The sequence below is a fragment of the Athene cunicularia genome (assembly GCF_003259725.1).
Source record: "Athene cunicularia isolate RWA chromosome 2 unlocalized genomic scaffold, athCun1 chr2_part1, whole genome shotgun sequence".
NCBI classification, from domain to species: Eukaryota; Metazoa; Chordata; class Aves; order Strigiformes; family Strigidae; genus Athene; species Athene cunicularia.
The window spans coordinates 102953848-102981126 of NW_020799095.1; the positions used below are offsets into that span (position 1 = coordinate 102953848).

Here is a 27279-nt window from a genome sequence, read left to right on the forward strand (position 1 = left end):
CGGAGCCCTTTTCCAGTCTCCATAATGATCAGTCTGGGCCTCAGAGTGATCACACTGAAACAATCAGCATGTTGATGTCTGAAGTGTGATACTCTGGGCCATACTGACAGGGCCATATTGACCTACCTGGAGACACCGGGACTTTATTGACATTTTCTTGACACCAGCTCCTGTAGAGTTATAGACTGTACTCCATAGTCCATTCTGCTAAATCTTATGAACTGTGCTATGTCTTGGTTTCTAAGAAGAGTATTAATCCTTCTGTTCAGTGTGAAATATATACCATGGGTTAGTTTCTCTGCATTCATAGAACCATATTTTTCCATTTGAAATTCTGAGTTTTTCTAAGCCTGTTTTCCAAGAGTGGACATAATGAATTACACCTTAAAATCTTGGGGTTTATGATCTGGTACGAAGACAGCTAAGGCCACAGATGGCTCTTGGGTGACTGAAGGCCTCACAGATAAAAAGAAATTGCATTGACACCAAGAGCAAATTGAGAAGAGGTGGAAGTTCTGGAGCATGTATGTAATATGTCCTGTTCTAAGTAGGGGGATTGGACTAGACAATCTCTAGAGGTTCCCTCCAACTTCAACTACTATGTGGTTCTAAACTAGGAAGGAAGTTTTCTTTAAGAGGTGTCTGCAACCTTTGTGACTTGGAATTTCATTTTTATTATGCTCCCATCTTTCCAGTAATGAGTACATTGATAATTAATGATTTTCTTCCACCTCCAACATTTTGTATGTTATTTACCATCTGGATACTCAGATCCCATGAAAAGCCAAATAAAGACCCTCTGAATTCATACTGCTTTGCATAGAAGGCACATGCTGGATTTTGGCTCACCAGTGAAACTCTGTGTACAAGGTACAAAGATACTACATAGCAAAAATGTTTATGGCAGTTCTTGCTAGTTTGTGTGTCCCCTGCAAGAACCGCGGTAAGTATCTGTATTTTATTTTTCAGAAAATCTGACTGGGAAAGCTTGAAGAAACCATAGTGAAATTTGATTGTTGCCACTTTGCACACTGTGCTTTGAACACTGCATTTTCCTTAACCTGGTGTAAGGAAAAACACTACATTTGGGGAGAAAACCCAACTTTATTGGCATTTTCTAGATGTAGCTTTAAAGAGAAATGTCTCATGGGGATTTGTATATGGGATTGGACCTAAGAAAGACAGTGCAGAAAGACAGAAGTTCTGCCATTAATCACATTACTTTTATTTACACAGGAAGGTGTGCTTTTAATGTAAATGGTTTTATTTTTATTAATACTTGGTGTTGAGTTTTGAACAGTACTGGACCCAAACAATTTTACAAATATAATGCTCAATACACTGTTTATTGCTTATTGTTTTTGTATGAACATAAAAACTGGAAATGAAAGTAAGAATAAATAAGGCACCCTACTAATATGCTGATTTCATATATTGTAGTAACATGCACAAAATTTCATTTTGCTTTTACAAGTCACTTTCCTCATGTTCTTATTTGAGAAAAAATGTTAGACTTTGTTATTTGGGCAAGGGCCAATGCTTGTCTGAAAAGTCAAAAACCTGAAAGCACTTTCTAATTTTTTAATTTAACCTTCCACCTTACAAAACTAGCTTTCGTATAGCATGTCCCAATTTCTTTTTCTAAAGACAAAAAGTATTTTTGTTCTTCCTTTGCTGTTACTAGGAAACATGCCTTGCAAGAGGACTGTTCACGTACTGCTTGAGACAAAAGATCTGACTTGCTTTTTTATCCGCATTTTTTTCTTGTACTGACCCTGCTCAAAAGATAAAAATAAAAATGCAGACATCTTTACTGACTTATCTTGGTGGCTGGGCCCAAATCAGTGATCAGCATGAGGTGGGAGCTCCACAAAAACTGCTTAAAAGCCTTTTTTAAATTTCAGTATGCCCTAAATTAGGACTTCCAAGCAGTTTCTAAATACATTCTGTCCAACTGTCCTTTTTCCTCAAAGGTCCATGTTGGCTCTCACTCTGTTTCAGGGCTGAAGAGAACAGTGATGCCTCGGTCAACCTCACAAATTCTTAAGGTGCCAGGGCAGAAATCACTTTGCAAAGGTTTCAGTGATTTGTTAACCTACTACCAAAGTGCTGACAAATGATCAAGTGAACAAACCAGAGAGACGGGGCTCCGACCCTCAGCTCAGCTCCCAGATTTCTTTAAACAGTTTGGTACATTTTTAGAAATTATCCAAAGCAATAGCAGAGGCAAAGGATTTGGATCTTTTTTTTCTTTTTTTCCCCCAAATTTAAAGCAGATTATATCAATTTCCCAACATTCTAATGTTTTCTTTAAAACTGAAATGTTCTCCCAGGGCAATATAAACATGACAGAATCATTGAGTCTACCAGTTATATGAAGTATGTATTACATATATAACAACACCCAAGTTTACATGAACTTTGAAATGCAAGATGTCTTTTAATTACATAAGTTATTACAGTACTGTTTTAAAGGAATCTTTTGGTTATATGTAAACACTATAAATTAGCTGTTTAAAAAATAATCATGTAAGACAAGTGTGGCGTTGACATAGTTTAAAAAAACAATAACTAGCCCTAGATTTGAATACTCTCAGGGTAGAACAGCAAAAGCAGGTATCAATCTAATGCTATGGAATAACATGCTGAGATTTTGACTTATTTGAAGAATCACTGCTTCTTTGTGTTCCCTCCTCCTTTTGTTTTTGTATTTTAAGATTTTCACGATCAGTGCCCTAAGGAATGGGCCAACTTGTACTATATGTAACAGGATAAAATATGCTATTTTGCACATTGCCGTTCTAATATTAAAAGCCATCTAAATTAAGTCTCCTAAATATGTACCGATTTAAATTAAAATCCTGAGGAATTATAATCTGTCTACTTGACGGTTTTGGTTAAGTGCAGTTTGATGTATGCAGAATGCTGTTTCATTTAAGGTCATTCTTAGTAAGGCATATTAAAAATAAATATAAAAGTGACAACATAATATTTAGTTTCTTGCTACAAAATCTTAGGAAAAAATATTTTTGCATGTAGTAATGGACTTTATCCATTTGCTGGCTTACAGGAGTTAAAATTTGTGCATTAAGCTTAACTGCCCTTGTCAGAATGTGCCACTGTGCTATAATAGTGGTCCAAAGCTACATGCTAAACATTTTATTTCCATGCTCAAACATAGCTTGCACAAACTGCTTGAAGACTCTGTCCATGTAAGTGCACTTCCTTGGCCATATTCCTTCCAGAAAACCAATATGGCCTCCACATGAAGTCAGAACCAAAGCAACGTTTGCATTTTGTTTGGCGGTTTCTACTGGTATAGCTAAAAAGGGGATAAAAAAATTTTAAGTCCTTATCCTTCTATAAAATGCCAGCCACTGAATAATTTCTCTTGTTTCTCATATTACGTATGAATAAATACGCACAACATTAAAATATGCTTAAATGCACCACAGGACATAGAACCACACCTGTGTTAAAGGCCATTTCTCTCTTCATCATTAACTCACCTCATCTGTGTGATTTTTCTGGCTGCTGTACAAGTTTCAGCTTCACCTTTCTTTCAGTCCCACTGATGGAACAGCACCCATGTTAATGCATACTTACACTATTTATACCAGATCATAAGTGAAAGGACAATCAAACCTGTAGTTTTTAACCTGTGTTGCAGTATTCAACTTCGAAAAAAATGAGGAACTGGGACCTTTATTGTGAATCTCATTCTTTTTGTAGGAGACTCCAAACACAAAGCCTTTAATGTCACAGTAAGATTTTGTCTGTAAGATATCCTATCAGCTAATATCAAAGATTATCCTGGGTTATCATAACTATATCTGATTTGCCATACGTTTACACCTTCACATTTAGACCAGACAATGCAAACAGACTGGGCAATAGTTCTTGCCCTAAGAAGCTCATAATCTAAATACGCAAGGTAAACAGAAAGAGAGGAAGGGCAGACAAACTGCACAAGGACACAGAAATCTGCTCTGTGTCACCCAGAAGGTTAGTGATTCTCTACTGAATAGTGACTTCTAGAAAATTATTTAATTTAGAATTTGGATTATTAGACTGGATACTACAAGAATTTTTCTTTTGCTGAGTTAGTTTCCAGCTGGATCAGCTCCCTGGTCTGGTTCTCCATGTTAATGCCAGCATATGAATGGTGGCAGGCACAGTCACATGAGGACTATGGTGAGGTGACCCTTTCAGAGACAGCCTACAGGGAGCTTAAATTTGTCAGTGAACTACACCTGGAATATGCGCTGATCTTGAAATGTGCGGGAGGGGAGGCTTCAGTGCATCTTATTTTGAATGTGCATAGATGTGTGGCTTAATCAATGCTATCACCTGGGCCGTTCCCCTTGTGAAAGAAAACAGAGGTCAGTTAGTGCAGACTGACAACAGAAAGCATATGGCTTTACAAGTGGTATTTCAGTGTGATGGGGTGACCATGTTATCACATGGACTGGTTGACACAACAGTGGAGCTTTATGGAGCTGTGACGTTTGCACTCTTGATATACAAATTATTTAAGGGAATTCCTCTGGAGTTTAAGATGCCAAATATACTCCTGAAAGAGCAGGTCTCAATACATTTCAGTAAATAATGCCTTTTAAAATTCCAGTTTTCAAATAATAAACTTCATGTAAAGGAAGAAAATAAAAATCATACAGATTCTGTGGTTCTTCGGGACTGACAGAAAACACAATAGCAAAAGAAGACATGCTTTGCCCAGACAGAAGGGAGTAGTAGGAATTTCACTGTGCTGTCTAAAAAAGGCCATGATTCCACAAGAAAATAAATCTGATTTTAGGTCATACACTGCTAAAATAAAAATGCCTTGTCACTACAACAAAAAGCAGAAAGTCATTTGCAGGATTTCTATTGCCACCCCATTTATTTTAAAGTATTTTTGAAGTGAGATTTTTTTAATCAGGTTCACTTTCTGGGGAGTCCCGTTGTCCACATCCCTTTCTGATCGAACTTCCTTCAGAGACATCTCCCTCTCACTCCTATTTCTAGGAGTCTGCTTTCCTTTATACACTTGCTGTCTCAAAGGTCATTATCCTTGAATAGTCATTATTCCTGCCTATCACTGCCTTCTTTATAGATGAGTTCCTGGCTTTCATTTGGATGCTGGCAGTCTCGTTGCTCTGTGCTTAAGATGCCGATTTGCCTGCATTTTCAGCAACTAGTGTAACAGCACGGCACCCTTTCCTTAGCCAAAGAAGGACCCCCAGACAGAGTATGTCACACGAGATCTTGAAAGCAATGACTGTGACGAACAGATGCGCAACTTAAAATAAATCAGTCAGGGGAGCAGTCTGTGCCTCAGAGGTCCATACTAGAATGATATGCTCTGTTCCACTCCAGGGCCTCAGCACGGATGTCAAACCAACCATATCCATAGCAGGGTTAGTGTCTTTTATGAATGTTGTGTTATAAGGTTCCTGCCTATAACATAAGGTACTTGATTGTGCCCTGAGTGGAGCACAGATTGAGCTCCAGAGAGCAACAGGGATTCTCTTGCAGAGTATGTGAGATTCTTTGCAACTGAGTGCTGTTCATTTCTTTCACACTTACCCTCCTTTGAAAGTTGCATGTATCTAAGTAGTTTATAGATTCCAGCATTTAGTAAGTGATTTTAATCCTTTACTAGGTGGAAGAAACCTGCTTCTGTCTCTACAAGAAGTCCTTGACTCTTCCTTTGTTCAGCTGGAAAACTGAAAATACTATATGCAGTATCCGAGCCTTTTAAAGCAATGCTGAGGCAAGACTAAAAAAGAAGAATCAATGAAATAAAAGCCTAGGGCCTGCCAGCCATGACTGGCTAATAGCACAGGCTGAAAAACAAGAGATGCAGAAAACAATGTGCTATTTCTTTCAATCCAAGACACGCATCGTTTCTGGACACCAGACTCAGCAAGTGCTCATCTGGAGTTTTGCCTGAGTTCATCTGCCCAGCAATCTCTGCTCTGGCTCCCTCAGATTCTGTACATGAACACACTACCATGTACAAAGACAGTAGCTACGATTCACATCAGCCCCTGCTGACTGCATGGGAATTTGCCCACTTATCTGTACCAAGCCATCTGCTCCTCTTCCCTCTAGTAGCGCATGGGCCATGTTAAACAGATTCCCAATAGGGAAGTGTGGGGGGGTCAGACTCAAGCCTGAGTCCCCCATTCCTGCTTCAGGTAATGAATCACACTTCCCACAGCTGTCCTGCAGCTGTCTCCCTGGTCACTGAGGGGACTAATGGATAGGCTTGTAGGGAAGGGCATGGTGAGGAGTGTGTGAGGAGAGACAGATATCTCCAAGAATCAAAGATAACAGGAGAACTCCATTTATCCTAGTGGATTTGGGATCAGCTGCATACTGGCCTGAACACACCTTTTCACTAACTAAGATTGTGCAAAAACGGGATCATCATTCACTTTGTCAGACTAGTGTCAAAGAGTAGAGAGAAATATCCTTTCCTGATAAGAAACTGCTTTGCTGGGGGTGTGGAAGGGAGATGACAGTAAATGTCTCCTTTGCTGTGCCAACCCAGCTGGGGAAGCCCCTACAGGCAAAACTCACTGTGACCTCTGCATACATGTCATTCAGAGGCTGCCAACATAATGATACCTCCCAAATCAGTTTGCTGGTCGTTCATTCCCAAACTGATTGGCAATACCATAGTTGGGTGCCATGTGCTCCCTTGTCTCCAAAGAGCTACAGCAGCTCTCTCCTAGAAGCCTACAAGCACTAGGATGCTGGTTATCTTCTGCACCAGGTAAGGTGCGAGCCACACAGGTCTTTACGAATGTCTTCCCTATCCTCCCCATCCTGAAGGTCTCCCTATTCTAACTAATGTGCATTTACAGCAGAATTCTGCCACAGATCATTGCTCTTATCAGAAGCTGCAGCACTATGCTGAATATGCAGTCATTTGCTTCCATCTGCAGTGAGGATTTTTAGTTGGTGCCAAGTTTGACCTACTGTTACCCCTCTTACCTCCCCTGTGGTGAACAGGAGAGCCTGCCCTTGGTATAAGTCAATCTTGGTACCATTGGGTGACCATTAGTATGACTCATCCCCAGCAGAGTTTCTTGCTCTGCAGCTTCTCAGGAGAGAACTGAAAATGTTGGGTTGCTCTCCAGTGCCAAAATGCAAATGATTATTGGCAGTGATGTGGTACTTTTCTCAAGGCTGTTTCTAGGGACCATTAGCCATCCACAAATAAACCCACAATGCAATGGAGCAAATTCTGCAGTGTAAAGGGCAGATGAATGGAGGACTGGATGTGATGAACTCTAGGATATAGGATGGTATACCAAACGATATTACTGTTCTTTTTTGTCCACATATAACCTTATGTTTCTGCTGTCCAAAATCCAACAGGCACAGACCTGTTATTTGTGATCACAGAACCACAATGTATGTATGCATGTGCAGAATTACCTCATTCAGAATTAATTTGTTGTATATTCTTTGCAAAAAGTATTTTTTAAAACAGAACAATAGAAGAACATATATGTGAAGCACCATCGGCTTAACGAAGTCACTGCTGTCAGACTTTCTGTTCCACTGTTTGGTTGATTACTCCCCGTTCCTTAAACTCTTAACTGTTATCTGTCTGGCCATTCCTTGGCCATTTGATCTCTCCAGACAGCTTCATTCAACTGTGCCGTTTACATAACATGATGCAGAATAACACATAAGAGCAATTACTCCAAGTTTGGATTCAGAGGGACAAAAAAAGGCTCAGAGTTCAATAAAAAGTATTACTGAGCTTCAGACATTCACTTATTTGGCACAGTGGATCAGGAGGGAGCTGGCATGGCACCTAGCTTCAAGGGCAGGCTTTCAGCTTGGGGAGAACACTCAAACACCAGCAACAATTAGCTAAGCATTACTATAGTGAAATTTAAGTTGAATGCCTAATACACTGCTTAAAGCCTCTGAGGACAAAAATGCCACTTAAGTTAAATGTGACACTATAATGAGTGCTATCATTCCATCTTCTTATTTTTCACACTTACAAAATAAAGGGCTTGACTTGATTATGTTATATATTTCCTGAAGCAATGACTTGTTTAAATTAGTTATGGTGAGAGAAGTATCATGCAATGAAGAAATCATTTGTTTTCATTAGTTAGTATTATGCAATATGAGAACTGCATTCCAGAATTAAGCTACAGCTACGTCAGCTGCCAAGCTCTATGAACTTTAAACAGCAACATTAAGGAAGGACTGCAAACAAATTGTTTCTTCCTGATAGTGGATTGAGATCAAAGGGCACATTTTCACAGCATATTCAAAAATAATTGCTGGGAAGTACAAAGTGTACCAAAAAGCTACATGGGAAGAAATGATCAGGTACAAAGAGGCAACAGAGACAGCATCTGCACTTTTTAAGGGGAGTCTCTCTTTAGGTCCATACTGTGAAGTGACAAAGCAGACTTGGGTTCGTATGCCCCAAGCTCTGTTACAGGAAGACAGATGTGGCTAGCTTTATAAAGGATATTTAAACACAAAGGAATTCTGGCACAGCTTTTTCCCTAACAAGTTTTCTAGGCCTGTTTCCCAGCTGTCGAAAACTACAGCTATCTACAACAGAGGTAGAAGGTAGCTTAAAAGCTCATAGGTTTTACTGGGAGTGATGAGGCATGAACTAACCAGTCCCAAAAGTCAATAAAAGGCTGGAATCTGGATGAGAAGTTTTGTGGCTTTGAATCCATTATACAGTTGTGAGAGGAAACTGCCTCTGGTTGCCACAGGCTTACATGTGTCCACATACTTTTAAGTCAGAAAAAACAAGCCGGTTGCCTGAATAAAGTCACCTCCCAGAGTAACACAGCCCTTTATGTTTACTAACATAAAACAGCCTGCAAAAGTGTCAAGATGAATAAACTCCAGTAACGTCAGCAGCCATAATTTTTAGGCTGCTAATCAGGGTGCCCTGTGTCTCCTGCTGGTGCAATGTTTCACATTGAGGGTGCACAACACAAATGAAAAAGGAGCCAAGGATAGACACACATAACAGACAGCTGTAAATCAACATTGTCCTGGTGGCCTAAGGTAAACTTGTCACCACAAGGACAGCGGTTTACAGCCCACAGCATTAACTCTGTGAACAAGGAATAAATGAATCTCTAACTGCCCAAACACTTTAATGGAGAAAGGCTGGTTAGGGTCAGAGTTTAAGACAGTCATTACAACAGACACTTAACACTTTTTGTTTCAGAAGTGTTGGTGCTCTACCTCACCTCCCTCTCTACACGGAAAGACTTCTAAGGCATTCTAACAATAGTTTTGATACTTAATGTTACACAGGAGACCATCCCTATAATCCACTGTTCATGAAGAGTTGTGTTTCTTTTAAAAAAGAGCTCCAAGGGAGGAGAGATCTGCTACAGCTGTACTGTAGGGGATTCAGTGTTTTGGCTGGTTAAGCCACACAGTCACAGAACTGTTGAGGCTGTTAAGAGACCTCTTGAGATCACCTAGTCCAACTCCCTCTGCTCAAGCAGGGTTACCTAGAGCAGATTGCCCAGGACTGCATCCAATCAGGTTTTAACTGTCTCCATTGATGGAGATCCCACAGTCTCTCTATGCCAGTGTTTAACCACTCCCACAGTAAACAGTGTTTTCCTGTGTTCAGATTTAATTTCATGGGGTCAAGGTCAATGGTTGGCTCTTGAGAGTTGGAGGTTATATTCTAAAATGAAGAGGCAAGGGGATGGAGTATCTGCACTAGCTTTAACCTAGCTAACAAAGGTCACAGACCCAGTGATAACAGGCTGGAAAATGTTAATGAATCCTCTGGGGACAGAGGCACACTGCTGTTACCTGTGCTAACTAGCTAGCTTGCTCGGGCCACAGTAAGTGTTCTTCACTTTACAATAGAAATCACAAACTGAGCTATAGCTAAACATAGAGGTGAAGCCATTGTCCCTCTCCAGATACTTAATGGCAGAAGCATGACACAGCAGATCACACATGTTGCAGTACTGTGGGGAAAGTCATCCCCAGAGCCAAAGATCCATAAAAATTTATCTTCAGATTTTATATTTGGACACAGATTTTAGGGTCACATCCCCATCCATTCTCATTTCCAGAACACTGTATGCTTATAACAGAAACAGCAACTGGCCAGTTTCAAGAAAAAAAAAAAAAATCCCACAGAGGCTTAGTAAATACAAAGGGACTGACTCTGTCTCAGAAAGTCCCTGAAGTACAAATTGTTAAAGATGGATATAGTATTCTGGAAGAATATTGCTATGTTTGCCCAGATCTTAATTTTTTTTTAAGCCTCTGTTTTCGTTAGTGTAAAGGAGAGGTAGTTAGGCTAATCTAGAGTCACCATTTTTTCCCTCATATTAGGTGGCTGTCACCTCTTTATATTGTTCATGCATAGCACGGATGCTTTTTGTTCAAGGGGAGAAGGAATCAGACTGTCTTTTTCTAGAGCACTCTACCAGAGTGGCCCTTTTCATGTCACATTTGTCTCTAACAGGTCTTCAAACTATAGATAGTAATGTGTGTGTGTGTGTTTCTGTATGTGTTGTACATCTGCACACAGTTAAACAGTACACACAGAGCCTCTTCTAATTTCTTCATTCTTCTGTTTGTTGTTCTGTTTGCCTACTCACTTTGGTTTCATGACTCATTCTATAAGAATCTCACTTGACTTGTGGTGGCAGAAGAAAATTTCCCTGAAATAAATCAAGTGTATAAACTCCATATTTAAAGGTGTCAGGTGTTCACTGCTGAAGACTGTCCCCTCAACCAGCTGTTCAGTGTAGTGTTTTTTCTCTACATTAGCTTTTGTTCTCCCTCTCTTCTCAGATGCTATAGCCAATACACAGACTGCAGGAACAAGCGTATCTTCTTAAAACAGTTAGCAACAGGGTTTTCTGATCTTCAGATCAAAAGCAAAATGTCCATAATGATCATGCGTTTGGCAGAAAATAGGAAGAAATGGGAAAACAGAGTTTTCAGCCTATCTGTTACTAGCTGATATTGCTGCTTCATCTTCTAGTTCAATTCTTAATTTCAACGTGTCTCCTTCTAGGAGCTCACCTTGTCTATATCTCTTTGCTTACCCTAGATTTTGGCCTACATGCAAACTTAACATTTTTTCTTACTTTTAATTTTCAGGCACTGGAGGTGGCACTGAGATCAACAGCTGAGGATTTCAAGTAATCTGGAACATAAACAACTGCCAGATAGTCTTTGTAGGGACTGGATTGAAAAACGGCAATAAAAAAAAAATACTTGTTTTCACTTTCATTGAACTCTGAATGTATACAGTCCAGACATCTGAATCTGAGTTCCTTGTTACAGGCTCTTTTCATACTTGATGAATAGAAATGTGAGCTTCTGAGAGGGCAATACATCTGGTATCTTCCTTACAGTGAGACAACTCACACCCTAAATGTGTGTATTTATTTCTTTTGACTGTAGAGTCTACTAATGGCTAATGATTGCTACCCCATGCACTTCTGCATTCTGTACTAATCAGGTCTCTCTATCATCAGCTCTTTTATATGTGTCTTACACTGTAAGTAAATTGCAAGACTGATCCATCCCTGGAGGTTTTGATCCTAGGTACAAGTAACATTGAAATACACCTCCACACACAGGCATGTAGTTTGTCTTAATGACTGCATATACAGATAAATATATTTTTAAAAGCCTAAACTTACCATGACCTGGTGAGAAAACATCATCCACAGAATTTAGACATAATACTGGAATTCCTACTGACTTCAGCTTGCGACATGGGCTTGCATCTTCATAGTAATCATCGATTGTACGGTAGCCAAACATGACTGAAGTGAATCGCTTGTCAAATTCTCTAACAGTTCTAGCCTGAAGTACAGAATTCAAATAGGGAACTGCGTCAGCATTTGGAAAACAGTATCCAGGTAAAGCAAAGTAACATTTTTACATACCTTCATCACGAGATCCATATCAAATAATTTCTCCAACATTTGTCGATGCCTAAAAAGAAAAAGAGAAAAATTGGAGGGCTTATTTTGTGTTATATAAACAGATGTAGAAATCCTCTGCTTTACATTTATAGAAAAACTCCCTAACCAGAATATGCTTGGTTTTAATTTTCTGTCATATTCAAAATCTGTTTGGAATCCAAGAGCAGAATTGTTCATTCATATGCAGGCAGATCCTGCAACATAGTAAAAATCTGCATAAGCCATGAGAAAGATGCCAAAGATAAAAGAACTAAATATTTGGGAATACAAAATACACCCTAATTTTACAAAGCAAAGGATAAACTAGTCCTTGCCATGCTTTTGCAGTCAATGCTGATTTAAAATAATTAGTGTATTTACTTATATACTCAAAAGTCAATATGTGCATGCCTGAAAAATCTAAAAATCCATTCACTTCTTCCATAAATATAGAAGTACATTGGTCTTGTGCCGAGTCCCTTGAGGAGCAGAGAAATTTAGTCACATTGATGACAATCTTTCTTGCAAAGGTCTTTTTGATTTCAAAACTTGCAGACAAATGCACACAGAACAGCTATCTGAAGTGTTACAGCATTAATTTTGCCAATATTATACCTGCTGTAGATCTCATGCTAACATCCTTCCACCTTGCTAAATAGTTCAGAAGGCAACTCACCTGCTGATAGAGGATTGTAGACAAGTAGTCAAGTAATAGTTGAAAAGAAGCCAGTTTAGTGGCTTCTCCAGAGATTCTACAGATTCAAAAACATTCCAACCCGCAGAGAAAATTGCAGCTGCCATTAAAGGAGTGTCTCTGCCAGTTTTGCCCAGGTAATTTAAAAGAAGCATGCTACAAACAGAAATGAAAAACAAAAACATATATACTATCAAATTGTTTGCTTCAGTTTAAAGCAAATATAACAATCAGCCATCTTTTTGTCTGTTTTTCAATAGTTTCTTCTATCAGCCCTACAGTTGTGCCTAATACTTTAAAAGGTAGTCAGTCTAATCAACATATGACTCATGAAGTTTGATTTCTCTCTCTACTGTCAGAGAGAAATTGGGTGCACTGTGTAGGATGTGGGTAGGAGTGCATTTAGAAATAGAAAGAGATGTACTAGTCTTATTTATATCACTAAAAGGGAGGAAAAGGTCAAATAAATGTATCTTACTCATGGAACAGGTATTCCCAAGTTGTTAGTATGTTTTACTGTTTTACAAGCTCTTGGTCTTCCTGATCTGATAAATCTGATCAGTGTGCCTGACAAATCCAAGCTGCTCCTGGCATGCCTGCCTCACTATGAAGCTCTCTTCTGAGTTGAAGGTAATGTTTTTATCCCACCTTGCACATATGAGAGAACACAGCTGTTCTTTAACACAGAGCATGTAAAGAATGAAGTGTTGAATAATTAATAAAACTAGTGAAACAAAATTACGAGCCAAATAAACGGCTTAAGTCTTGTCTTTCCGGCCAACTGCAACTTACAGTCTCTACTCCTGATGTATAGTTGAGTTGAAAAAAGGGGAGAGTTCACCAGTATCTGACCCTTCGAGTTTAGAAAAAATAAAATACAGGAAGAGAGTGAAAGAAAATTACTAACAGAAAAGCTGTAAATCTTACTTTACTGCCTGAGGCCCCAAAGTTAACAACTGACATTTTAATACCAAGCCTTTAACTCAAAACATCACAAGTTCTACAACTTAATATAGCTTCCTGGATCACCAACACTCCATACCTTGGCTTCATCTACCATACTTCAGGAGACAGCAACCTTTAGCAAAGACATCATGAACCAGCCTACCATCACAGAGACTTTATCCCCATTCACTGCCTACCAGATCACAGGGCAGCAGTGCAAAAGGGAAACCAGTCTTTCATATTACGAAAGACTTCCCAATTGGTAGGAACCAACAGGAAAAGAACAGCAAACAGCACAAGGGAGTGAGCTCCTGCCATCAGCACACAGTTACACCCAATGAGGAAAGTCGCCTGCGGCACATATAGGAGTTTGGTAGCATATGTTCCCTCTCACCCACAGAAGAGGAACCTGTGAGTCACCAGTATACACTGTAAGAACACTGAACCAGAAACCAATAAACAAAAGTTGCAGTAGTAGAAGAAGTACCTTCTGTAACAGAATTCACAGAATATATGTGGTAGAGAGAAGTTTTAGAAACCTTTAGGTTAGAAAAAAAGTCCCTTTCTGAAACACTATACTGAGGATCAGTAGAACAAATGGGCTTTCATTTACATTTATGCCTTTCTGAAGTGAATGTTTATTTTTCTTCTTAACTGAGCAAATGTGTCCTATATAGATTAACCCCCTATTAAGAAAATTTTGAAAAGGGATAGGTAATAAAAACTATTCTAAGATTAAGACAAGTGGATGATTTTCACAGTATACCTCTGATGATATCTCTGCTCCTGCTTAATTTTAAACATGCAAGTTCTCTAATTTTGAAGCATGGAAACAGTCCCCATGTGGACGATTAAAGACTCTTCCAGTTTACTAGAAAGCATATGTTTTCTCTTTGTGGTTCAGGACTTTAAAAACATTGGAGGAGGAAGGTGGAACATCTTGCCTAAAATTGCCCAGTGGTGGTGGTGAGGTAAAGGCCAGGAATACAACACAGATCCCCAGTGCCATACTAACAGACTTTGCCACTATTTTGGATATCATAACTAGGTTAAGCCAAGGACAGAAATCATATTGAGGGCTGAACTCGTCTTTTGCACTAGTTGCAGAACAGCTAGCTTCTATTGCACCTTCATCCACGAAAACCTGGTGCTTCAACTAGTGCACCCCAGCACTCTTAGTTCTAGTGTAATGGTGCACTACACAAGAAGCTACCCATGAAGAATTACTGTGCTTTAAATCTGTATGTTGTCACTGAAACAAGCCTCTACTGCAGATGCTTCTTTGGCTTTCACCATTTCCGATGAAACGTGTTTTTGCAATACATCCTTTTATTTCACGTTTTGCATGCAAAAAAGTCTGAGCTGGGGAGAGATAGCATACCAAGGGAGATAAGAGCCAACAGGCCTGTAAACCTTGTGAAGAAGTCTTAAACTAGGTTTGTCAAGGGATGGAGAGCAAAGCCTGAAGAAAAGTGAAGGCTTCACAGGCCCTGATGAAGCATCCAAGGAATTGTATAATGCAGGAGGCTCTCACTCTTCCCTGAGAAAATGGCATGACAGCGGCCCATCTCATGTGCCAGTACATGCACAAACACACAGTATGGGAAAAAACAGGAATTAGAAGTCTCTGTGTAGTCACAGAACAAGTTTATTGGATCACAGAGACATGGAGGACTCACAGGCAGATAAGACTATGCTATGATGGATGCAAACACTCTTCATGAAGGCCTTGAAGGCAGGCAGGAGGGATTGCACCTTAGACAAAGAAGCCATTTAAACACACAGAACTTTTCCCTGATGCAAGTTATAAGCCAATTCAGATCTAACACCTCAAAATCGGATAGGAGGCTAACAAAGAAGATATCATGGTCGATATCTGCTATAGGCCTCTTGATCAGGAATTCCTGAGTTTCAAGAAGGAAGTATCTTGAAGGTGTAAGGGGGCTGCCTGGGAGAAACAGTCATTGCCCAAGCATGCAGGGATGCAGTTAGGAACTAGTTTAGCAACTAAAGTTCAGCTGGAGTTGGAACTAGCAAGGGACATGCAGGACAACAAGAGAAAGGCAACAAGCAGGGCCTCTGTGGCTGCCTTTCTTGTACGTTGATACAAATAAAGGCTCGGAACAAACAACATGCACTCCTCTCCCTTCATCAGCGAAGCCAGTCATCTCATTATAGGAGGCAATCAGATCATTCAGGTATATTTTGTCATTGGTGAATCCAGTCACCTTATCCTTCATATGCTTGGAAATGGCATCCAGAGGACCTTCACAAAGAACTGAGGTTAGGCTAACTGGCCTTTATTCCCTCCTGGGTCCACTATTCAACAGAGCAGGGAACCTAGTGACAAAAGATTTGTAAAAGGCCAAGGCTACCTGTCCTCCCTGTCTTTACTGCTGTTCTCAAGCCTCCCAGGTCTCTGTGCCTAGTGGCAGAGTATGGAAGAGTGAATTATTACTCATAGCAGAGGAAGATCGAGTTAGGGCCCAGTTATGCAAACCGGACATAGATATATCAATGGAAACAGGTGAGGTGCACTAGAGCTCCATAGGGAGGCTGCCAATGTCATCGTGAGACTGCTCTCTATGACTTTTGAAAGGTTGTAGCAACTGTGGGATATTCCTGATGCCTGGAAAAAAAGACACCCATCTAGAAGAATGGCAAGGAGAAGGAAACACAGTCAGCTCAGCCTAACCTCAGTGTTTTGGAAATATCATCTGGAAGCCATTTTCAAGCATGTAAAGGTAAAGAAGGTGGACGATAACAGCCGGCATGGATTTACCAAGGTTGAAGGGAACATGACTGCCTTCTATGATGAGCTGACTGCCTTCGTGGTTAGGGGAAAGGAGTGGATGTTTCTTATTTTGACTTTAGCAAGGCTTTTGACAAGTCTTCTGTGGTCTCCATGTAGCCAAACTAGGGTGATATGGTTTGAATAGGTGACCTGCAATGTCAGTGGAAAACTGATTAGACCATTAGGCTCATAGAGTTGTAATCAGGAACTTGAAGTCCAACTGGAGTGGTTGGATCAATTACTAGTAGTGTTGCTCATGGGGTCACTACTGGGGCCAGTACTGTGTAATGTCTTCATTAACTGGATGATGAGATGGAATGTACCCTTAGTAAGCTTGCAGGTCAAATTGTGGGGAGTGGCTGGTGAACTGGAAAGACAGGGCTGCCATTCTGTGGGACCTCAATAGGCTGGAAAATGGGCTGGCAGAAACCTCATGAAGTTCAACAAAGGCAAACGCAGAACCCTGCACCTAGGACAGATTAATGACTGGATAGAGAGCATCTGCTGAAAAAGACCTGAGCAAACAGAACATGACTCAGCAATGCACCCCTGCAGCATTGAAGATAACTAATGGCATGCTGTGCTTTCTTAGTAAGAGCAAAACATACAGGTCTAGAGAAGAGATTATTTCCCTGTATTTGGCACTTATGAGATTGTACTGTGCCAAATTTTGGGTTTTACAGCAAGTTGGACACTGACATACTGGAAAGATTCTTATGTCTTCATACTGAAGACATTGGCAGAATCCCAGCAACATTAATGGAAAAAGGTTGGCCTGATTTAAAAGGCTATGAAGTTACTTATTTATTTGATTATCAATAACTATATTGCTTGAACAAATCTGTATTTATCCCAAAGCTTGACGAGTCATTAGATTGTCAATATACAGAGCTCTATCTGCTCATGCTCCATAAAATTTATCAGAAAGGGGGAAAGATACCACTGTGTCTGCATTATTTCTAATGGAAGTTCTCCTCTCCTATGATTTTTGTTAAAGAGGATGTCTGAACATTTATAGCAGTGATTTTTCTAAGCAACTGTGCTATCATTGTTCTAGCTGTGCTTTCTGGAGAGCAGCCAGGACACAGCAAGTCTTAATACTACATGCTATGTCAACCCATACGGGTTTCAACAACAATACTACTTCTTGCTTCTGAGCCAGACAGAGCAGATACCCACATCTCTGAACCTACCCACACACTGCAGAACCCAAACATAGTGAAGATAAATCTTGTAATTTCCAGAGGTTGCTAAGAAACATGGTATGTTAGCTCTAGTTCCTCTTTTTTATCCCTCTGCTCCAAAGACAGCCTCCATAGTTTCCAAAGATTGTATTGCCTGCCTGTTAGGCTGTCTGTCTGTTAGTGTTTCCTGTCTTTCTCCACCCCTCTCAACTTTTGAATGTTGGCCAATTTCAACCTTCCCTGACAGAGCTAAAAGCCTCCTAAAAGTCTTCTGAACATTGAATGTTTGAGACAGACTCAAGTTAGCTGCAGTTCAGTAACGTAAGTATTGCAGAGTAACAATTTAAAATCAGGATACCACAGTCTTATTTTATGATCATAATTAAGCTGAGACTTCTATTGCATAATACCTTACCCTCCCATAGAAACACCGGCTGCCATGAACGGAGCTGAGGGGTGCAAGCTGTGTACATGATGAATAACAGCCTCTAAATCCTCTGTGTTAGCAGCACAGTAAGTCCTTGGTGTCTGTAAGGAGTTGGAGGGAAAAATGCCGTCGTAAGCTTTTGTATTATCCTTTAAGGAAAAAGCAAACTGAACAGTGAATCATTTATATAAGAAGGTAAATTTAGCATTTATCATGAAGCTGCACTAAATAGCAAATAAAAACCCAGAACATTTCACAAGGAGGTGGTGGCAGGGGTTATACTTGTTATCAGTACAAAATAAAACAGGTGACGTATCTTCAGCATCTGCAACCTCCAGGTCATTAGACAAAATCTGAACACAGAACAGTGAGCTAAACTAGATAAAACTAGATCAGAACTAGATAGGCACTGATTTTTTTGAAATACCCTGAGGAAATGGAAACATAGCACAAGGGCTGCAATTTGCAGAAAAGAAAGTTACAATGACAATTTTGCCATCTTCATCCACATTCAAATGCAAAAGAAAATACTAGATTTCAAGTTCTGTCAGCTAGCATTTGAAAAGTAGCCAATACTTAGATTCTACACAGAATACAGGCAAATAAATACATTAAAAAAGTCACCAGTGCCATTTACCTAATTTACTAAAATACTCTATTAACTAAAACAATGAAACACATATATTATCACTTCTCCATCTACCATCAGCATCTCTCCAGATCTTGAATTGAGACTTGGAATGACTTCCACTGGCATCACTGAGATTTGGGTAACCCCTTCCCTGCTTTTGAAGGATATGCACAGCTTTTGAGCATCTTGGACAACTGCTGCAGGCCACAATCTGGGGGACTATCTGGAGTAGTATAAGGGAGACAAGTCCTTTAGGTACAGTAAGAATCACAGTAAAATAAGGTTTTTTTCTAATGGTATTCTCTAGATTTCATCTACAGCAAAAGACAGATTTTAATTATCAAATTGCTACTAATGTATTAGTGATCTTGCCTTAACTATAGGTAGTGGCTGGCCTGCCAAAATTCACTATAAACATCAAAACTAAATATAAAAATACTTAATTATGAGTTAATTGAACTTATCTGTTGCCTGAAGCACAATGTATTTTAAGGTGGTTGGGTTTTTTTTTTAATTGCTTTCAGTTAAACAGCCTGGATATTTGTGAGCAATTTTAACAGGTTGAATTAGATGAAATTAAGTACTTAAAATACATTTAATAAGAATATTGAAATGTTGAAGTCAAAGATTAAAAAAAAGGGAAAAAAGCTAAATCTGGATAATTAAAACCAAAGACATTTTTAATTTCTTCTGATGTTGCATTTCCAGTTCTCATCCACATGAATCACTCCTCACTGTTTTATACCCTATTAATTATAAACAGTGTGAATGTGTTTTATATTAATAAAACTGTCAAGTTTACAAGGAAAAATAAATTACTTTTAGTAACTAGGGTCTAATGTATTCTAAGTGAAAGTGGTTTTGATTAAAAGTTTATAAAACTAGAGAGATATCTTGCATTTTAGTTTCAGTTAACTCCTGACACTTTAATGTCTATCTATCTACTCATTGTATGAAGATATTTTAAAACACCATCTTAGCTCACATCGTCTGTGGTTAATCTCATATTTGATTATTCCGTAACAATAACTCACAGTATCTTTCAATAACAAATGTGATCAGCATTTTAAAACTGATTCTTTAACTAGCTATTATTTGGTGTAAATTTGAATCTATCTTTAAGGAGACCAGAAAAATAACTTCTTGCATGACTAATTTCTGCTGTGGTGCTCAACTGTGCTTCAAACTCATTAACTAGGGATTTTATATTAAAACATAGAAACCCCTTTGCAGAAAATGTGATAATTTCAGCTGGTTAGCTTCACAGTAAGATCTTATAAAGCTTAAAGATGTAAATCCGATTACAGTAAAATACACACAATGCATCCAAACAAGAAATCTTTTCTCTTAACAATTCAGAAATTCATCAATAAGGACTTTGTGTGTCACAAAACTGCTTTGTAGATCCATCTCCAAAAGTATGCAGAAAACTACTCTTAACATGGCAATATTTGCATTGAAATACTTTATCTGATTATGGGAAAACATTCTGAGCTTTTTAAAGTTTGAAACCAGGGGATTGAAAAATGCAAAACAATACCGAGTATTATGCACATTCATTCCAGCTGCAGAACTGTCAACAAAACGCATATGAAGAAACAAAGCTTATTCAGCAATATTTCATCATGCCTTGACCCTGGCTGCAGAAAATGTTTAGCTTCAAGACTTTGTCATTTGTGGAACTGCCAGTTATTTCTAAGCAAATGTGATATGTCTGTCCCAAAGACAAAAAAAATGTCTTCTGTAGCTGAGTTTGTGTCATAATTGCTGAGAAAAATAGGAACACATTCAGCTTTTAGGATAGGGCTATTAATATCAATCTGGTTCATTAATTCAATAACACATAATATGGCTCAATTTTTATGGCACAACTTGTTAACTATATCAAAGTCTATTTTAAACTCATATTGGCAGCTGGGGAAGTAATTACGATTGCTTAAATTTGGATTTGTATGTTAAAACAATGGAGGAAAATTGCGCTGATTGAACAGAATTTCTTGGATGTGTGCATTTTAGATACTGTAGTATTGTTGGAAAGAAAAGTAAGGATTGTTCATCTGAATGTTACAGATATAATTTCAATGATTTTCTAAAATTAAATGTTCACAAAAATTGTGTGTTGACCAGTTGACCTCTGAGTTTTAAAATAAAAGACAAATGTAGGCACATGATTGATCTACCAGCTGACTAGATTCTCTGCATTTTCAACATATGCTTATTTCTCATTTTTAAATCCAGCCATACAAATAGACACAAATGATTCCATATATAGTGAGAGGTTTATCTTAGAAGTCATCCTTACCAAAAGATCCTCACCAGCAATTCCCCGATTGTTAAAAACCACGCATCTAAAAATTAAGACAGAAAATTCAATTATACACATTGTTCATTCCATTAAAAAAAGATAACTTAAACACACACAAAAAAGAAAATGTGTAAAGAAGAATGAGCCAGTTATATGAATACATTCAGCACATAAATATCTACAGTCCTACAGATTCTAAAGTCTGACCTGTGTGGAAGAACCTTTATACTGGAATGAAGTTCACTGAAGTCAGTGGGACTCTATATCAACTCTGTGATTCGCTGGCTGAGCTCAGATTGCAGGATGAGAGTCCTGGGGTTTACCTTAAGATCATATGTGTATCTTGTTCTGCCTGCACTCTGAGCTGGCCAAACATGAGCCACAAGCTCTGCCCATGCAGGGCTGAGCCTAAAGCAGTGCTCTGAGAGGGAACATCAAAGATTCATGTGTAGATGTCCTCCAAAGCTACATAACTGTATTACATAGCAAGACATAAGCCAAACAAAAATTACAGTGACAGTTGCATCTAAGTTGCAGGTTCTTGGGTATGGGATTTTTTTTTTGTCTGGTATAGTAGAAGTTTCTGTTCTCTCCGTGCTGGTGGGAGACTGAATCTTTTAGCAGTATTACTGTGATTAGAATCTATATTAATAAATCTTACTTTTATATTACTCTTCTACCATCTCACTGTAATAATTTTGTTAAATAATATCTACATATTTTAGATGGGTTAAAGGCATGAAAAATTACTTATTTTGCTATTTTTCTCAAATGTTGCTGTTTCAAAAGAAAATTATAACATTCTGTTGAAATCTGACCTAAAGCTCTCCTTTTTTTAATGCTATACCTTCTTTTCTTAGGTGACCAAATGCAGATATTTCTTTCAGGAATACTTAAAAAATTAATAGTAAGAAGATGCTGATTTGAGGCCTTTCCTCCTCTGATATTTTTTACTGGTAAGTTTTAAAGTGATTTTAAAAGTACTCTGAACAGTTAAAGTTCTACTTTACTTTCATAATTTAGTAAAGCAGTTATCCAAACCTCCAAACAGAGAAGAGATAGCCAGCCAGGCAGACAAAAGTTCATATATACAGATTGGAAGAACTTATTATAGTCTGTACCAGAAGCCAATCTGCAAAGACAAAATGTAATATTCCAAATACAGATCCTGGAACAATGACAACTTATTTTAAAGCACAGCAGCAGCAATATGATTACATAAAGGAATTTACTCACCGACTAATCCACTTATTTTACCCAACTCTGACCAGAAGCTTTAATGACAAAACTAAATTAAGCAGTGACAGTTAAGATGTGACAAACCTCTTCCTTAACTATTACCAGTAAGTCCAGGCTAGCTCTCCTTCCTGCTCTCACAACTTTGAGGCTGCTGAATCAAGCAATTTTGGCATTCAGGAGCTGACTTCCTCCGAGGCCTGCTGCCAGCAACCTATCTACACCAGTCTTATTGGAGCTGAATACAAATCCCTTCTCTAGAAAGTGTACAGGTAACACAAATACTGATATTATAAATTAAGAAGCAGCAGCAAAGGCCTATGCAGATTTAGCTTGCTTTCACTGCAATCTCTGGGGCACATCTGTAGATACTAAAACAGCCCTCTGAACGTACTGCCTGTTACATAATTCTACTATTATTATTATTAGTAATAATACTTTCTGACATAAACTAATGTCTTCAGATCTCATTTGCCTTAGAAAGGCATCTTATACATATACATACTTATATTTGATCTTATTAGAAGAAACAAAATAGTAGCAATAATACAACAGCACCTATATCCCAGTATTTCACTTTGATGGATCATATGAAGAATGTAGGATTCCTTGCTCGTTCCTGTCAGGCCAGGCAATAACAGGACAGTCGGTCTTGTGCTGGCATCCGGATAATATAAGCTGTCATTATTATCAAACCAATCCAATGAAATCTGTCCTCCATCTGCTGTTTTAATGAGCTCACTGAAAGGAACATTTGAAGACAACACTGATTAGATTGAAAAATACATGCATACTATTAAAGAGTGCTTACAGTGCACAAAATACCAGGTATGAATTCTGCATTTTTAACTATGTTTTAACACTCAAAGTGCCACCTAACTAGGTATGTTTGCATGTTTACTATTCGGAAAGACCTGTGCCTAACAGCTGACATGAGTTAGCACAGTCAATTTGTGGAGTAATTCCCATCCACAGTAGATGAAGATCTGATCTGGCCTTTCATGAATTGTTGCTGAAGTACTGGAAGCTTGTAACTAATGTGGTTTTTGGCATTGCCTTCTATTTTATACAGGCTTGTGTACTGCAGATTTCCTTTGGATCATCTGAGAATCTTTCGATAGCACACTGGGCAACGTGTTAAACATTTATCACAATTTTTTCTCTTTATCTGAAGAAGCAGCTCATATAACGGATGGCACTTTGTTACATGTTAAACAGCAGAACACAGACACACATTACTGCATCTTTCACCCTGTGTCTTCATAAACTTTGCTAGCATGCACTTTTAAACCATGTATCTTAATAATGCCATAAATATTATGATATCCCAAGAAGCTAACCATGCATTCAACAATGACAAGAAGGTTTCTTTTTTTTTTTTTTTTAGAAACATACAGAATCTTGCCTTTTCCTGGCAATGAAGACATTGTATGAGAGAGAATGTAAGGCTACCTTGCATCTGATTTTTCATTTGAAAGTCCTGATAGCACCTACTCCAGATTTTAAAGCTCATCATCCTTCTTGGACTCATTAGCTCAGCCTTGCCCTTTTTCAGTAATGGGAAGTAGATGAAATGATGGTGTGTACTGCCAACACAATCTCAAACAATGCAAAATAAGCATTGCCCCATGGAACTATGTTTCTTCCCCCACAAACCTTGAGAGTATACAAGGGCTAGAAAAAATGGACATGGCCATACCACTGAAATGTTTCCTAGTTACTAAAACTAAGGAAAGCTGCTAAATGCTAAATCTATTCTACCATGCAAACAGAGCTGAAACAACTTGTGCTACATCCAGGTTCCGGTGCATAAAAGTACTTCTCCTTAGGTCTTGTGCCAAATGCCTCATTTGCCAGACTGTGTCTCATTTATGTGTGAGAGAGATCAGCTAAGGACAAACACTAAATGTAAGTTTTTTCCCTCTTAGAATTTAGGCATCAAAGAACACAACATAAACCCCACATGTAAAAGTTACTCTGAACATCCAGAAGTTTTACATATTCAAAACAAGGCTGAATGTGGCCACACTATGGTTAAGGTAGAACATGTTGGTTCAGTGGACAGATACAGTGATTGCATGTGACCTTTGCAAAATGATGGCATTCAAACACCAGAATATTTGATACAGCCAATGACTGTGCTGCCATCCAGAGGGACCTCAACAGGCTGGAGAAATGGGTTGACAGGAACTTCATGAAGTTCAATGAGGGAAGTGCAAAGTCCTGTACATGGAAAGGAACAAGCCCATGCACCAGTATGTGCTGGGGGCTGACCAGCTGGAAAGCAGCTTTGTGGAAAAGGATGTGGGGGTCCTGGTGGACACCACGTTGAACATGAATCAGCAATGCACCCTTGCAGTAAAGAAGGCCAACAACTCCTGGGCTACATTAGGAGGAGCACTGCCAGCAGGTCAAGGGAGGTGATCCTTCCCCTCCACTCAGCACTGGTTGAGGTCATACCTGGAGTACTGGGTCCCAGTTCTGGGCTCCCCAGTACAAAGGAGACATGGACATACTGGAGAGGGTCCAGCAAAGGGCCACAAAGATGATGAAGGGACTGGAGCATACCTCCTATGAGGAAAGGCTGAGAGTGTTTTGGGGTTGTTTAGTCTGGAGAAGAGGAGGCTGAGGGGAGACCTCATCACTCTCTACATCTACCTGAAAGGAGGTTACAGAGTGCTGGGGATGAGCCTCTTTAACCAAGTAGTAAGTGACAGGACAAGAGGTAATGGCCTCAAGTTGCACCAGTGAAGGTTTAGACTAGATATTAGGAAGAATTTCTTTACATAACGGGTTGTTAGGCATTGGAATGGGCTGCCCAGGGAGGTGGTGGAGTCCCCATCCCTGGAGGTGTTAGGAGTAGGGCCAACTTAGCGCTTAAGGACATGGTGTAGTTGGGAACTATCAGTGCTAGGTTAATGGTTGGACTAGATGATCTTCAAGGTCCTTTCCAACCCAGTTGATTTTGTGATTCTGTGTAGGGACTGCTCACTTGGAGAAGAAAAGGCTCCAGGGGATCTTATGCAATTCAATACCTGAAGGGAGGGTGCAAAGGGGACGGAGCCAGGCTCTTGTCAGTGGTGCCCACTGACAGGAACAGGGGCAATGGGCACAACCTGAAACACAGGAGGTTCCTTCTGAACATCAGGAAACACTTTTTCACTGTCATGGTGACCGAGCACTAGCACAGGTTGCCCTGGGAGGTTGTGGAGTCACCATCCTTAGGGATAGTCAAAAGCTGTCTGGACACAGTCCAAGGCAGCTGGCTCTAGGTGGCCCTGCTTGAGCAGGGGGATCAGACAAAGCGACTTCCAGAGGCCCTTTCTAACCTCAACTATCATGTGATCCTGTGAACATACAACCACATCAGTTCCTGTATTGCCACCAGTATTTCAGTGCTCCAAAACTCTCTGAGCTAAAATAGGGCCATATGGGAACCCTGACCTTTTAAAACTATTGTATATTGAATCCAGGATAGAGATGGTTCCAAGTCTATGATGGAGTAGTAAAGGCTGGCATAAAGCAAAAAAAATAGGCACAAGCTTAAGCAATTATGGTAGCTGTGACACAGTCAGTGTAAGATGACCAATGGCTACCAAATCAATCCCTTTCCAGAAAAAAGGCACTTACTTCCTGTACTGTACTTGAGGTCTAGAGGTGATAAAGGGACGCAGGAGTGTCTGCACCCGACCTTCCCAGCACCAAATTGTGGGATAGTAAGTTTCTGTCACAACAGGGCAATATTCCTCGAGAAAGCGGCAGAAACGGTCATTGCTGGCCACCAGCTGGGGTTTCTAGGAAGAGAGACTACAGTCAAGCATGGGAATTCATATAAAACAAACTAACAAAGAAAGAAAGAAATGAAGCTTGTTTAAAACCTCTCCCAGTAAACGTATTTCTTTCATGTAATCGTTTGCAATGCTTCTTCCTTTCATGGTAAAAAGGTAAGTAAATGAAAACAAACCAAAATGGCTAAATGCCCAACTGAAACCCACTAATCATAATGGATTCCTCACCTATTTCTAGTAACATAATATTCTAGCTCTTCTACCAGCATTCTATCTTTCACTGACAAATCAAAACCACACTATCTCACAGTAGGTGAGAAAGATTTTACTGAATCAATGTTCTTGCATCGCATAGAAATTATGATTAATCTGAGTACTTCGACCTGCACCTGCAGTACCTATTTCAACCTGGTAGGACACTCCTCCTCCCATCTCATACTACAGTACACAGCTGCATTGGTTACTCATCTCTAACAGCGCTCTGCATACAGAGATTTATTTTACAGCTTCCATTTGTACACTAATTAACGTGGAAATCCTTGTCTACCAAACATCTTATAGTTTAGCAACCACATTTCTTAAACTTCTCTTTTACACTGACTCTTCAAGCATTAATAGGATGCTTTGAGGGAAACGGTTAACACATACACAGTGGTAGTGGCACGTCCTCCCTTCATTCTTCTCCTCTGACCAAACTCAAGTACCCTCTTCTCGATGAAGAGGGAGGCTATGTTCTCAGTGGTTCCGTGAAGAACTGTGGCAACACACGTGTCTTCAGCAGTCATAGATCTTTTGATATGAGTGTTTTCAGTTGATTAAGCATTCAACCAGGCGCTCTCACCATGGGGACACTTTAGATTAGATCGGGCTTACAGTATCCAAGTCATTTACGAGTGTCTAATTTACGAATGCCTAATTTATGTGAAGCCACTACTGATGACAAGATGTACAAGAATGTCCTAGCCCCCAAACCACTGCGATAGTGGCTCCAGAGGTATGAACGATGGTTCCGAAGGCAGACACAAGGGCAGCAAACCACTTTATCACTTGCTCTGTCAGCACAGCAAAAGAGGTCGGGATTTTGTGGTGGAGGAAGGGCTCCTGACCTCCCCTTCCAAACCATCGCCCTCAGCCAAGCTCTCCCCCTGGTACAACTGCACTTCGGGGGCGCCTGGGGCCAGAGCCCCCTCCCCTCCCAGGCCGGGCACGACCAGACGAGCCCCCCCTCAGGCCGGCCGGACCCCGGGGGCGACCGGCGGGCCCCAGCGGAGGAAGCGCCGCAGTGTTTCGCCGGGGGCCCAACGGCCCC

The 27279-nt window shown here is 39.7% G+C and overlaps 1 protein-coding gene across 1 annotated transcript; it reads right to left on the reverse strand.

Moving 5' to 3' along the window:
* Positions 1–2735: 2735 nt before the first annotated feature.
* ABHD3 (abhydrolase domain containing 3) lies at positions 2736–26755 on the reverse strand. The gene is made up of 9 exons (XM_026841445.1): positions 26675–26755; positions 25813–25976; positions 22741–22923; positions 20944–20989; positions 17999–18111; positions 12643–12816; positions 11949–11997; positions 11700–11865; positions 2736–3322 (listed from the first exon to the last, which is right to left on the reverse strand). Exons 1-9 carry the CDS (start codon positions 26753–26755, stop codon positions 3144–3146), a joined length of 1155 nt encoding a protein of 384 aa, XP_026697246.1. The 3' UTR covers positions 2736–3143.
* Positions 26756–27279: the final 524 nt, after the last annotated feature.